General features: G+C 43.9%; 1 protein-coding gene across 19 annotated transcripts in view; it reads right to left on the bottom strand.

Annotated features, from left to right (window-relative positions):
- Positions 1-763: 763 nt before the first annotated feature.
- The window catches only part of EPB41L3 (erythrocyte membrane protein band 4.1 like 3), a 252639-nt gene continuing 238419 nt past the window's right edge, over positions 764-14983 (bottom strand). For 7 of the 19 annotated variants that reach the window (XM_060200726.1, XM_060200720.1, XM_060200721.1 and 4 more), the window contains 9 exons: positions 14467-14541; positions 12268-13002; positions 11627-11749; positions 10624-10998; positions 6207-6335; positions 4783-4881; positions 3508-3588; positions 3127-3243; positions 764-1835 (listed from right to left, as the gene is read on the bottom strand). In XM_060200726.1, coding sequence (XP_060056709.1) covers positions 3133-3243; positions 3508-3588; positions 4783-4881; positions 6207-6335; positions 10624-10998; positions 11627-11749; positions 12268-13002; positions 14467-14541 — 1728 coding nt within the window. In that variant the 3' untranslated portion in view covers positions 764-1835; positions 3127-3132. The remainder of the gene's footprint in view (positions 1836-3126; positions 3244-3507; positions 3589-4782; positions 4882-6206; positions 6336-10623; positions 10999-11626; positions 11750-12267; positions 13003-14466; positions 14542-14983) is intronic. The other 12 variants (XM_060200729.1, XM_060200730.1, XM_060200732.1 and 9 more) reach the window with 4 other exon arrangements.

Raw genomic sequence — 14983 nt, 5'->3', positions numbered from 1 at the left:
AAAGTTTCTTAGAAAAAGCTATTAAAGTGGGAAAGGAAGATAGCATAATGGTTATGCAAAGAGACTCTCATGCTCGAGGCTCCAAAGTCCCAGGTTCACCTACCCTAAACAAACAGAAAACTGTCCAACTGAGATTCTGTGATAACTAATTGTATCTTTGTTGGCAACCAAATATATATCTATATTTAAAATTAAAAAATTTTAAAATTTATTTTTCCTTTTTTTTTTTTGCCCTTGCTTTTTATTGTTCTTGTAGTTATTGTTGTTGTTACTGATGTCATCATTGTTAGATAGGACAGAGAGAAATGGAGAGAGGAGGGGAGACAAGAGAGAAAGACAAGAGAAAGACAAGACAAGACACCTGCAGACCTGCTTCACCGCTTCAGAAGCAATTCCCCTGCAGGTGGGGAGCTGGGGGCTCGAACCGGGATCCTTATGCCGGTCCTGGTCCTTGTGCTTTGTGCCTTGTGCACTTAACCCGCTGTGCTACTGCCCAACTCCCACATTTACATATATATATGTATATTTTTATCTTTATTTTGCATTTATATATTTTTAACGCCTTTGTAGGCAACCAAAACCTAACACTTATGTACTTTGAACCCTCTCTCTGCTACTTTAAAGTGTTCTTAGACCTTCTTACTGCCTATACTTGTTATCCTGTAAGAAGGTAGTCTGTCTCTATAATGAGATACATTGTAACATAGAAATGTTAGCTCAGGGCAAAACACCTACAGTACTGAAATTATTACACACAGAGAAGTAGGGTTTTAAATGCATTTACCATTTTTATTTTGCTATGCAGAAACATACATTCACCATGGGCTGTGTGATGCAGTTGACAATGTTGTGGAGAATATATCTTTTTGAAGGCTATTTATAACTAAACACTAAATAGTTTAATTACAGTGGAAATTCTGTACAGTTTAAGGCTTGGCTCTGAACTAGATTGTAAATATGGACCAGATTTGAAAATAAAACACTTTTTTCATGTAAAAGAAGAAAAATCATTAAAAATATATGGAAGAAAAAAAAAAACCAACAAAGCAAAAGAAACCCAGTGGGTTTATCTGGAGTGAGATTTCATAGTATCACAAATAAAAATACAGGTTTCTTCCCCAAATAATGACAATATACATATTTAGGACTTGTTAGGTAACTCCAGATTGAACGTAGACCAAAGCAGACAAAGAAGAAATCACACCAATATGCTAAAATCAGTACTATCTTATAACAAATTAAATTAGAGATATAAAGCAGGACTGTAAGCATTAAATATTTCCAGAGGATCAGAGAGTCATTACTGTTTATGGATGAGAATAATAAAACAAGATTCCAGTTGTTTACTGAATAAACTCTGTTATTGGCACATCTAATCTGGGAGAAACCTGACCTAGACAGTTTCTAGCATTTCTTCATTGATCTGTAAACCAAAGATCCATCACTTAAGAAATCACAATTTTTGTGTTGACTTTAATAACGATCTAGGAAAGGCATGGGTTGTTTATGTGTTATATGAGATCACTCTTTCATATTGTTGGTTATGAACGTGCAGAGATAGCTGAAAACCGAGACACTTTGTGAAAAGTAAAAATGTTGTTCTTTTGTGATTTTATCCTTGCTTCATGCAATATCAGTTTAGTGATGCTGATCTGGATTGCTTTATTATGGAAAGATCTCTCTGCCAGCATCTTTGTTAATGGTCAAGTTCAGTTCTTCCTGATTGAAAATGTCCATGGGCAGATACAAGTCAGTTGGGTCAGAAGAGGGAACTCCATATAGGTCTGGTTTCCTAATGATTGCTTGACAGGATTCATGTGTAGGCTAAGTTATTCCTGCAGAAAAGAGATTTGATCAGTTACTGGTTTGAAAAAAATCTGAAAAAAAATTTTTTTTTCCGCAGATCAAGGTCACAAGAAAAATACCATGTAAGCTATTAAATGTTTTTTTTTTTTTTGGACATGATACTCTTAAAGTTCCAATGTAAGTCACTGGTATGCTTTCTCTTGACTCACTTCAGTGGATGAAGTTCACTGTAGAAGGTCTATTTTCTTACTTTCTCCCTTCCAAATTACATTATAATTTGGATATAGTGATTGATTTCTATTTTTTTTTCCTTTAAGAAGCTACTGAACAAAGTGTGCTACTTATACCAGTGTTAGAGAATGCACTTGTTTTGTTTGTCTATGTTAAACATTTAAGAGGCTTCTTATCACACGATGAAGGGTGCAAGGAGACCCACTCTTGCATTCAGCATCCAAAGCCCTCCAGAGACACTCAGGGCTCCATGAGCTCTTGCACGCACGGCAGGTCAGGATGTGCGATGAGTCTTTGCACAGAGAGGAGGCTGTCCCCTCATAGGACTGGCCAGACTGGCCAGACAGCAGCTGGAAAGCCATGCGCTCTCTGAAGGAAAGCAGGTCCCCAGATCTGCATTTTTATATCCTCTGGAGACACAAAGCTACACTCAAGGGAAAAGCATCGCCCCCGAAGAATACAGAAAATACAAGACATCCAAAATGAAGGTTAATGCTCAGGTTTCAAATTAAAAAACAACAACAACAACAAAACTCCAAAGAACAATATCAACAGGCAGTCACCAAACAGGTTGAGGAAGCTTATTATGTGGCCATGTTGCCATCCAAAAAGAAAACAAAAAAAGGAGAGGAGATATTTCAGTTCCATAGAGTTTGGAATATGCAAATTGCACCTCTCAGAACCAAAGTGCTTGAGTTCTGATTAGTCCATATAACACACGAAATCAAATTTGACCTTCCAAACTTGGGAGTCTCAAAGGGAGTATCAGCCAGACCAGCCAAGCAAAGGCCCTGCTCTTCCTTTACCCTCTAACTGGCAACGTATGCAAAACGTATGCAGAACATATGCAGAACGTATGCAGAATGTATGCAGAACGTATGCAGAACGTATGCTTATGGGAAAGCACCTCCAACCCTCAAAGAAACCAGCATCTGAAAAAAAAACGATCTCTCCAACCTCTTGGGAAGCAGCTGTCTAAGTGCCAGTTGAGAGGAAAAGGAAAGGGGAGAGTCAGGTGAAGGATGAGAAGAAAGGGCTGCATGCCACATGCCAGCGGACCAAGCCTAGAGAATCAGCATCACCTCTTACCTGGGGTTAATCCTCTGCATCTTCCGGTGCGATCTCTGTCTCTTTATGGACCACTACTTTGGTCACTGACATGTCAGGGTGCTGCTCTTTGGCCTCTTTAATTGCCTGAGCCAGCGCCTGTTCCCCAGGAAATCACAGAAGGGCAAAGACAAAAAGGAGGTGGAACATGCATGATCAGAGCAAGGTGGAGATTTTGTGAGCTAAATCTCTATACAGTTTACAAACGAGGTACAATGACTGCGAGGACAGTCCCTGGTAGATCCAAACGCTACTTTGGAACACTGTTTCGGCTGCATGCTGGGAGAGAAGAGTGACTTTGGGAAGAGCAGGGCCAGCAGGAGCATCCCCATGTCAGGGTATGTCCCGTCTCTCACACACTACCTGGTCGTGATCGATGTCTGCATCTCCCGTGATGACTATTCTCTTCTCAATCCTCGTCTCTGAGATGCCTCCTTTCACAGTCTGAAAGAACAGGTCAGTGTTGTGAATCTGCTCACTTAGAAGAATCATCAGTGGCCCCCAGCCCTTGGGGTGGGGTGGGGTGGCGTGGGGGGAACAGCAGACATGGCTGACAGGGTGTTAGCTAACATCCGGGCACCTAGGTTGACTCTCCTCAAAAAACGGCTTCAAATCCTGGTAATTCTAAGTGAAGAGGGAACAAGATTTCCAAGCCAGTAGGAGAGAAACTGTAAGAGAGAGGACAAAGAAGCACCATGGTGGAAACTATAACCCATCTATGAGTTGGCGAAAGGACAAAGGAGAGCTGAATGCTAAGTCTCCCGTTGCAAGACCCATGCCCCCACATTCTCCAGGCCAGAGGTGGGTTATTTGAGAAACAGTAGTAGCCAGAGACAAAGAAGCGCCCCCCCCCCCAGGCTGAAGCTTTTGTCAGGGGAGTGGGGGATCCATGTGACCCTGCCTGAATGCATCTTAGTTACAGACAGTTCTAAGCTGACATGCAGAGAAGTCTGGCCCCTGAAATGATCGGACACGCATGTGAGCATCTATACGTGCTGTTAACCTGTCAGCCCCTCCCCTGGTTCTCTGTGTATGCTCCCTCTGTCAGCTGAGGTTGTCTGCCCCACACCCTTTTATTTTTGTTCGATTGTTGCTTTTAGCTTTGTTTTTGTTGTATTTTGGGGGGAAGGTTTTGTTTGGTTTGGTTTCATTTGCTCACATCATCCAGTCATTCAGAGCGGTTAACAGAATGTTTATGTTTGTTATTTGAAATTGTTACTTTCAGAAATGGAAGATGGGTAGGTGGGGGGCGGGGGGTGGTGGTGGTGGTGTAGATAGTGTAAGGGTTATGCAAAGAGACTCTCATGCCTGAGGCTCCAATGTCCTAGGTTCAATCCCCCCACACCACCATAAACCAGAGCTGGGTAGTGCTCTGGTAAAAAAAAAAAAAAAAAAGTGAAGATGGAGTCCTTTGATTGAATTGGTCAGTGTTTCTAGAATACTTAACAAATGTCAAGTCTCAAGCAAATGTAAATGTCTACGCAGGAAGGATCACAGGAGGACGGGTGCTAGTTATGACAGTTGGCCCAAATGACGGCTATCCTGAAATCGTGACATCGGTGTCCCTGTTTGCTTGTGCAGTTCAGTTGGAAGGCATGATAGACAGTTACTTGCACAGGTCGCACGCAGCCCACTTACTTTGGTGATGTGAGTTGTGGTCGTGGTGCTAGTGGTTTCAGATGTGATTGTCTGTGCGCTCATTAGCACTCCCGGCTCCAAGTCAGCACCAGGGTCAACCTGAGGAGGCGAAAGAACAGAGTAGGCCCCAGTCCAGACGTGCCCTTTGGGTATCACAGCGATTCCGTTCCTTCTCACAGTCCCTGTGCTGTGCAGTGTCCGGGAGCTGCTGCTACAAGTCAGACTGTAATAAAGAATCTGGGACACTCCAGAAAGGTGGACATGGGCAGGTGGCTCACTCTGTAAAGTGCACATGGCACTCTGTGCAAGGGTCTGGATTCAAGCTCTGAGTCCCATGTGAAAGCAGCTGCGGGAAGTGTGTGTGTGGGGGAGTGATACCAAAGTGTCTCTCTCACCCTCTAAAGAAAAAAAAACTACAGAGGTTTGGGGACAAAGGAACCCTCCTACACTGATGGTGTCAATGGGTCCAGCCCCTGTGGAGAGCAGTCTGGAGATCTCTCAGAAGGCTAGAAGTGGACCTGCCCTGTGACCCTGCAATTCCTCTCCTGGGGATAGATCCTAAGGAACCCAACACACCCATCCAAAAAGTTCTGTGTACACCTGTGTTCATATCACCACAATTTGTAATAGACAAAACCTAGAAGCAACCCAGGTGTCCAACAACAGATGAGTGACTGAGCAAGTTGTGGTCTATATACACAATGGAATACTACTCAGCTATTAAAAATATTCAGTTCACCTTCTTCACCTCATCTTGGATGGAGTTTGAGGAGTCATGTTAAGTGAGATCAGCCAGAAGGACAAGGATGAATATGAGATGATCTCACTCACAGAAGTTGAAAAATAAGATCAGAAGGGAAATCACTAAGCAGAACTTGGACTGGAGTTGGTGTATTGCACCAAAGTCAAAGACTCTGGGGCAGGGTGGGGTGGGGAGGGGTCAGGTCCTGGAACAGGATGCCAGAGGAGGACCTAGTGGGGGGTGAATTGTTATGTGGAAAACTGGGAAATGTTGTGCATGTACAAACTACTGTATTTTATTGCCAACTGTAAACCATTAATCCCCCCCCCCCATAAATGAAAATACATATAAGGGTCCCTTTTCCAGGTGCTGGCTCTGATCTCTGTGACAAGCAATGTGGCCGAGAGAAAAAAAGAGATGGCAGCAGTGGCTGGCTGAGCTGGTATTTCCCTCATGCATGATAGAGAAGCAGGTTTCTGAGTCTTTGTCTGCATTTTGAAATATATGAAGGGCTGGTGTGCATCACCTATTGCTCCGTGGTAGGTCACTAAATAGCTTTTGAGAGACATATCAACAGTCTGCTGTGTCCTCTGAATCTTATGAGTTAAGTGCAGTTATAATTTAGTCACATTGAGCTATAACAAGTTGAATATCCAGGCCCTGGTCTTTATGAACATCTTACCTGCGATGATTCGTACGTGATGGTCTTTGTTTCTGTGTGAACTACTGGCAGTTCCTTGGTACACATCTCTAGCTTCACCCCTCCTGCTGCAACACTGCCCAAACTCACGGTTTCTGTCTTCACAGTCGACTGGAGTAGGGGGAGGTAAGCGGAGAGGGCGTCATAGTCCGTACACACACACACACACACACACACACACACACACACACACACACACACACACACACACACAGTTCCCTGAGCCTCCCCACCCCACCCCACATGGACAGGTGAGCACAAAGTGAATGTGAGCGTGCTGCATGGACACACACAGCCAGCAGCTGCGGAGAAGTCATCGCACATTCCACAGCATTTATATTTCTTTTTTTTCTTTTTATTTATCCCCTTTTTGTTGCCCTTGTTGTTTTTATTGTTATAGTTACTATTGCTGTTGTTACTGATGTCATCATTGTTAGGTAGGACAAAGAGAAATGGAGAGAGGAGGGGAAGACAGAGAGGGGGAGAGAAAGACAGACACCTGCAGACCTGCTTCACCACCTGTGAAGTGACCCCCCCTGCAGGTGGGGAGCCGAGGGCTCAAATCCGGATCCTTATGCCGGCCCTTGCGCTTCGCGCCACTTGTGCTTAACCCGCTGCGCTACCGCCCGACTCCCAGCATTTGTATTTCTATTTTAAAGACCTTATTATTTATCCAGATAGGAGATAAATATCCAGATAGGAGAAAGATAGGAGGAGAGAAAGAACCAGGTATCACTCTGAGACGTGCTGCCGGGGTTTTTATTTTTTAAATTTGGAATTCCCTTTTTAAAAAAAATTTTCAAATATATTTATTTATTAGAAAGATAGGAGAAGAGAGAGAAAGAACAAGACGTCTCTCCGGTACATTGTGCTGCTGGGGATGGAACTCAGGACTGAGAGTCCAGTGCTTTATCCACTGCACTACCTCCTGCATCATTTTTACTATGGAATGTTCAGGGTAGGGGAAAATAGTTACTTTGAAGAAGAAAACCAAAGGTTTCTATGTTTCCCTCAGCTGTACCTGATGAATTGTAACAGCTTAAAAACCAAAGGTCTCTATGTTTCCCTCAGCTATACCCGATGAATTGTAACAGCTTAAAAATAATGAACTGATTTCTTCTTTAATAACTCCTTAGGAAAAAAAAGACTAATAAGACATGCACTCCTGCATACTTTAAGAAACTTCAGTAAAGATGATAAGGTATAAAATTAAGACACGTACGCCATCACCTGGGGGTCCTAGACAGAGAATCCTTGGGTTCCCCTATAGACAGAATGGGCATAGACTTCTAATAGGTTCCCCTCTCTACTACCACTGGTCACATCTGTTGGGAAGATCATCATAAGCCCCTTTGTGGACTGCTTCAGGACCACACCCTCACTATGCAATAGCAGTGGTAGGGACTGTCCCTCTCTCTGAAGGGAGGCCGGGTCGTCCTACTCTGCCCCTCGAGCAAGATGGGTCCTGACATGGGTGCAGCCTAGAATGTTCCCATCTGTGACCATGGACTGAGAGCTCAGACTGAACAGCGACTCGGAGGCTGCACAGGCTCTGGTCCTAAATATGAATAAACATGGGCCCCGGGTCAGATCAGCAGAGTGAACAGTTAATCGCATAATATATCTTCTCCAAGTCTGTGAGCTACTCTCTTCCCTAATGTTGCCTCCTAGTTCTACTTTCAATTCTGATACCATCTCCCAGACAATATTGCTAGTCCATCCCCTGCTTTTAGGAATAGTCCTAGCAAAGATGGCTTGGCTTCCTTCCACCCAAAGGTCCCTACTTTCATCTGCCCTATTCACTTTCTGTCCACTAAGGGTTTTGTCCTACTTGCCATCTTATCACCTTTCAGCCACCAAGCTGCAGATGCTACCATGATGCCAACCTGACTTCCCTGGGCAGATAACCTCCCCAGTGATCCTGGAACCTCCCCTCCCCAGAGCCCTGCCCCACTAGGGAAAGACAGAAACAGGCTGGGGGTGTGGATCTACCTGCCAACACCCATGTCCAGTGGAGAAACAATTACAGAAGCCAGAACTCCCACCTTCTGCTCCCCATAAAGACCTTTGGTCCATGCTCCCAGAGGAGGTAAACAACAGAGGCAGTAGACCAGAGGGCTCTGTACCCCCATTCTACCAGGACCTGAAGCATTTGTCACCAGGAATATATTTTTTAAACCATCTTTATTGACTTTATTGGAGAGATACAGCCAGAAATTGAGAGAGAGAAGGAGAGAGGGAGAGAGAGAGAGAGAGAGAGAGAGAGAGACCTGCGGTACTGCTTCACCACTTGTGAAGCTTTCCCCCTGCAGGTGGGGCGAGGGGCTTGAACCAGGGTCCTTGCGCACTGTAATGTGTGTGCTTAACCAGATGTGCCACCACCCTGCCCCAGGAGTTTTCTTTTTAAAATTTTTTTAAAAAAATTATCTTTATTTATTTGATAGAGACAGCCAGAAATCAAGAGGAAGGGAGAGATACGGAGGGAAAGAAACAGAGAGACACCTGCAGCCCTGCTTCACCACTTGCGATATTCTCCTTGTAGGTGGGGGACGGGGGCTTGAACCTGGGTCCTTGCACACTGTAACACGGACACTCAACCAAGTGCGCCACCACCTGGATACTGTACAGCAAACCATAACAAAAGGACTTTTCAAAGTTAACCCAATTACCAAATAATGTGATGATAACATTAACTTTTTGAACCCTAAGACAGCAGGAACCTCACATCTCCACTATAGAGCCTCTACTTCCCCCAGTCCTGGAACCCTTGGATAGGGCCAACTTTCCCGTATGCCTCTCCCAATCCATACCAAATAATATTGCATCCGCCGATCACAACCTAACCAACGCAACGATTGCCACCTCAACATGCTTCAGCTCAGACTGTGTCCAGAGACTTCACGTGTGGAATGACAATCCTTCAGCTTCATTACTCAGGTTCCAGATGCCACCAAGATGCCAGGCTTCCCTGGACTGAAGACCCCACCAATGTGTCCTGGAGCTCAGCTTCCCCAGAGACACACCCTACTAGGGAAAGAGAGAGGCAGACTGGGAGTATGGACCAACCAGTCAACGCCCATGTTCAGCAGGGAAGCAATTACAGAAGCCAGACCTTCTACCTTCTGCAACCCTCAATGACCCTGGGTCCATGCTCTCAGAGGGATAGAGAATGGGAAAGCTATCGGGGGAGGGGAGGGGGTTATGGAGATTGGGTGGTGGGAATTGTGTGGAGTTGTACCCCTCCTACCCTATGGTTTTGTTAATTAATCCTTTCTTAAATTAAAAAAAAATTTTTAAATTATCTTTATTTGATAGAGACAGCCAGAAATCAAGAGGAAGGGAGAGATACAGAGGGAAAGAAACAGAGAGACACCTGCAGCCCTGCTTCACCACTTGCGATATTCTCCTTGTAGGTGGGGGCCGGGGGCTTGAACCTGGGTCCTTGCACACTGTAACACGGACACTCAACCAAGTGCGCCACCACCTGGCTCCCTCCCCCCCTTTTTTCTTCCACCAACAAAAGGGAAGAGAATCTGGAAAACAACTGAGGAAGCCAGGTACTATTTCTTTTATCTTAGAAGAGTAAAAAAGGAAAAACACCAGAAGTAGTAATAGGTATAGAGCTGAACTAGAAAGAGGGTGAAGGCAGGACCGGTCAAAAAATGGGGGAAATGGGCGGAGGGTAGACAGCATAATGGTTATGCAAACAGCCTCTCATGCCTGAGGCTCCGAAGTCCGAGGTTCAATCCCCCCCCCCCACCATAAGCCAGAGCTGAACAGTGCTCTGGTAAAAAAAAAAAGGGGGGGGGAGTATATATATACAGATATAGAGAGATGGTTTTAGAATCAGCCCAGATAGGTGACCTTGGGAGAACTGTGGCAGTTTCCAATGGAGGGGATGGGACACAGAACTCTGGAACTATGTGGAATTATACCCCTATTATCTTAGTTTTGCAAATCAATATTAAATCACTTTTATTTTGTTTATTAAAACAAAATCAATAAAAATAAAGTTCAGGCATTTGGTATCTGGGCAAACCTGGTTTTTGACCTTTCCAGATAAATATACTGATGAGAAATACATGTATCAAATTGGGTAGCATCGTAGCTAGCTAGTCACTTCCTGCACTGTCAGTTATAGTCATGACAATGGAAACTGCAAACCATTTCCTGGAACTATACACTGCTAATAGTCATTATTTGTGATCATATGTGGCCCCAAAGACAGAAAGTAGCATGGAGACCCATTATCACCAAGCAAGAAGGAAGCAAGAGGAGCGACAAAATGCACCTGGGAGAGGTAGAAAAGTAAACTTAGCTGCACGTGTGTGCTTCTAAACTTAGAGATGCATACATCAGTCTTGTGTTAGGGCTAAAAGTAAAATTCACTACCAGTTACCTCGAAGTGAGGTTCTTGGTCCAAAGTCTCAGAATCCTGAGTTGTCAAACTCCGCTCCTCCCTTGGCTCCTGGGTCACTTGTTCCTGTGTGAGTACGGCTTTATCGGCCACCTCCTCTTTCTCCTCTTTCTCCCCCTCAGTCACAGCTGAGCCCTCCTTCCCTTTAGTGCCAGCAGCATCAGCAGAGGCTGCCTGAGCTCCGGCCTCCGTGTCATCTCCAGCCGTGTAAGAGGCATCCCCACTGGCATGCACATTCATCACATGTCTCTCCTCCACCAACGTAGTTTCCTGCACAACCTTCTCTGTGCTAAGAGGCTGGGAGTGCTGGGTTGTCTCAGTCTCTGTTTCACTGGACTCTGTCTTGGTTTCTAGTTTCTGCATGGGAAAAGATTGTGTCGTCAGTGTGACTGTCCATAAATCAAAGGTTAAAAAACAAAAAAATCAAAAGAACCAAGAAGCAACTTACCAGGACTCGTAAAGTCAATGCCAAGTACATAAACAAGAAACACTCATAGAATTTTAAATTAACATTCATTTTTCTCACCGTAACTTTTTCTCTTATATGATGGAGCTAGGGCCTTGCACATGCATGATTTCAGCTCTCTGTGAGGCCACTTTTTCACTCATGTAGAATGAGAGACAGTGAGAGGCAGAAATATCACAGCACTAGAGATTCCTCCACTGACATGACACCTTCTATGCAGTGCCAGACTTCCAATCAGGACCACGTGCATAGCAATGCAGGTGCTTTATTGGTGAACTATCTCTTCAGTGAGTGCCACCAGAATTGTTGCTGCCTGTTCCCTGCCCTCACACTCAAACCAGTCAGGAGCTAAAGGCACCGACAGATAAGCATGCTGGTGTGTGCATGCAAGCATGCACAAAGAAAATGAACTCTATGACTGTGAGGTGTCTGAGGTCAAGGTACACACAGAGAGCAAAACAGCATCAAGAAAGACAAGTCACACAGACGGGGACACCAAGAACAGAAGCAAACAGGCACCTGAACCCAGCTTTGAGAAGTGGAAGTAACCCCTCCTATGAATTCTGTTGGTTTTCTTGCGGATTCTAACAAACTGAAGATTTCAGAGCCATCCATAAGCTTTTCACCAGAAGACTGTTTAGTCTAGTGAACAAAGAAACAGAGTCAAGCACAGAGGTAGAAAGAGACTCAGATCAGACAAAAACACATTCACAGCTGGCTAGACAACTGGAGGCAGAGGAGAGGGGAGAGGGATAAAGGAATCAAAGATGCAGACTTGGGAAACAGAAAAGAATGGGAAATAAAATAGCCAGTCGAAGTGACCATGAGCTCTTGTTTGCTAAAGCAGGTATTAGGAATTAGGGAGGTGCTGGTTTAAGCGGATCATTTCCCCCTTCATTGCAAGCCACTGTAGCACTACCACGTCTTGGGAACGGGGAGCTGGAGTAAACTGGAAAGTGTTTTAATGCTTACGCTGGACTGCAGTATCGATTTAATCATGGGAGAAGAAAAACAAAAAAGCTTGGGTTGGCGGCTCTCAACATAAAGCCAAACAGAGCAAGAGAAACAGAAAGGTTTAGGGCAGAAGGGCACCGACTCAGAAAAAACAAAAAGTCATGCTGGAATCTGAACCGGCGGCCCAGATGAAAGGCACTGGTTACCACAATATGGGACGATGTAGACTCAGTGACATAATGAGCAGTGGCAACGGTGAGGGCTGGGTCCTGGGAGTATCTCCACTCAGACAGGCTCTTCCTTCTAGGACCAAAGGGTCCCACTTTTAAAGCCTCGCTCTCTAGCTCCTGTTCCATTTTGCTGAACCGCACACCTCCTAGGCCCACATAGAGCGACGCATCCCTGCCCATCATGTGAGCTCTCCCGAGGTCATCTCCTTCGGGGCTCTGCCTCCGAGATTCAGCTTCTTTTATGGGAGTCAGGGATTCGGACAATTTCCGCTTGGGAGTGTGGACCTCCGGTCCTCGTCTGGATTTCTCATCAGCGATGGTTTCCAGGACCTCATACTCAGTCACGGTAGGAGTGCGCTTCACCGATTCGGACAGTCCTCCGTCCATTTTCTGAAGAGCTTCCAGAGCCGAAGCTCTGGCTAACTTCTCTTCCTCTTTAGGTCTGCCAGTCATCGTGACGACTTTCCCAGAAACGGTATCGTAAGATTTTCCTAGAGTGTAGATTTTCTGTTTGCTTTCTTCTTTCAGCTGAATTTCTCGGGCCAAGTCATCAAAGCTTTGCACTTCGATGGCACTAGATCTTAGCAAGTCGGTGGGAAGGTCACTGGTTCTACTGCTCATGGTCACCACCTTGTAAGTCACAATCTTTTTCGAATCACCATCAACTATCTCAGTGGGTATTTTGTCTACAATAACCCAGTCCTCTGTGCCCTATATTTAAAATATAAAAGCTAAATTAGAAATTCTATTGGTACCTCAAGTTCTAAAATAAGAATCCTTTTAGGAAAATCAGGGCAAGAAAGCCTAGGGTTGTGTTGTCATGCACAGGGCTGGTGCTTATTATCTAATAACTATGCTTATCTAATAATTATGGCTATCATCTCTGCTCATCTGAAATCTGTGAACTATAACCTTCACCTTGGAATACACTTTGCATGGACTTGTAGATCGCTACTACTAGGAGCACACTTTGGTGGTACGCTTTTAAGGAAACAATTTAATGATAAAATGTCAGGTCTTTATCTGTTATAAGATTCAATAACATTACTGATGCTGTACACATTATTCATCTTTTCTTGTACAGCTACAAGAAGACAGTTTACCCTGTAAACACATCGTCCTTGTTGCTCTCTGAAAGAATATGTCAACATTTCACAAATTTCTTTGAATGTCACTTTTCAAGTTTGTACACAGGAGACTCCACTATAGTGCTTATGCAATAAAAATTGAGTGTGTCTGTTCCAAGATATTATTATGAAATAGTTCCCATTACCGGACAGTTCTGGTGCTTCTTATAAATAGGCTACAGTGCTCTTGGTCGTGTTTCATGGCTATGTGCTACTGAAGTTCATCACTTCAGTAATTTCTTTGCTGCATTCTTTAGTGTCAGTTGCAAGAAAGCAGAAGAAATTAGAGCTCAGAAACCACAGCACTGGACAAGTCAACAGAATGTGATCACGCAGGTGACTAGTCTTAACAGGTCACAGAGGAAGAGAAATCAAGGAGCAGATAAGCACCTTAGTTCACATTTTAAACTAGGGTGTCTTCTACTTTAATATTTTTTATAGTGCGGAAACAGGAATCTCTGTCTGTAGAAATACGTGCGCCTTGGGGAAAAGGATTGCATGCTGGTGCTAACTGAAAGAAAACGAATTGGAAAATAACCTCCAGGGTTGAAGGGACAGTTTTCTGGAAAGTGATTTGATGAGAGGTAACCACGGAGCCTGCAGAGTCTCCTTCCTGCTTTTTCTTGATCACACTCGGCTAATAGGAAAATCAGTAAAAGTTCAGAACTTCCACAGTGAATTAAGGCCATCGAAATTAGCATGCACTATACAGCTAAAACAGACAGCAAGAATCTGAAGTTATTAGACGCTGTAAACATAATGTTTCAATGACAACATATAGATATATGATTACCTAGGAGCAAAGAAGTGAAGGCTGAGAATGCAAACAGTGAAAGACATCCTTTTCCTCCTCCCCCTAACCTACTCTAGAAGTTCAAGGCGCTACCACTGCACCACAGAGCCCTGCCCACTCCCCCCCCCCCGCATCTAATCAACATGATATACCTACCTTAGTTGCAGATACATTCAAAGTGGAAAATAAGAACTAAAAACACTCGAATGACCTTAAAGTCTGAAGAGTAATTCTTTCGGGAAATTCCTTTATTACCTGAGACTCAAGGAATGGAGAGCTTCCTTGCTGCAAAAATATAACTTTTCCAGAAATCTCTCTTTCTTCTTTGGTCTGTTTGAATAAAGGGGGTTGGGTTGGAGAAGAGGAAGTAGACAATTTCCAAAAAGGCAGGTTAGGAAGAGATTTCGTTTGCTATGCTAAACAAAAAGCACAAATAAGCCATTCATATTTTGGGGGGAGTAAATTATTCATTAATTTGAAAAATGGTCTGACATCATCTCTAAATTTAACAATCAGTTCCAAAGAGTAATAAATTAATTTTTATAGTACTTATGTGGCTCAAATAACCTTTATTTACTTATTTATTTATTCTAAAGATATATTTATTTAATTTGTTATTATTTCTTAACTGAAGTGCTACCCAGTCCTGATGTATGGTAGGGCAGAACCTGGGCCTTCCCTTCCTAGCCTCAGGCAAGAAAGCCTTTGGCATAATCACTATGCTATCTCCCCAGCTTTCAGACATTTTCCAGTTCATCACAGAATATGCAAG

The sequence above is a fragment of the Erinaceus europaeus genome, chromosome 10, assembly GCF_950295315.1.
Source record: "Erinaceus europaeus chromosome 10, mEriEur2.1, whole genome shotgun sequence".
In the NCBI taxonomy this organism is placed as follows: Eukaryota; Metazoa; Chordata; class Mammalia; order Eulipotyphla; family Erinaceidae; genus Erinaceus; species Erinaceus europaeus.
This window is presented reverse-complemented; position numbering and strand designations above follow the sequence as displayed.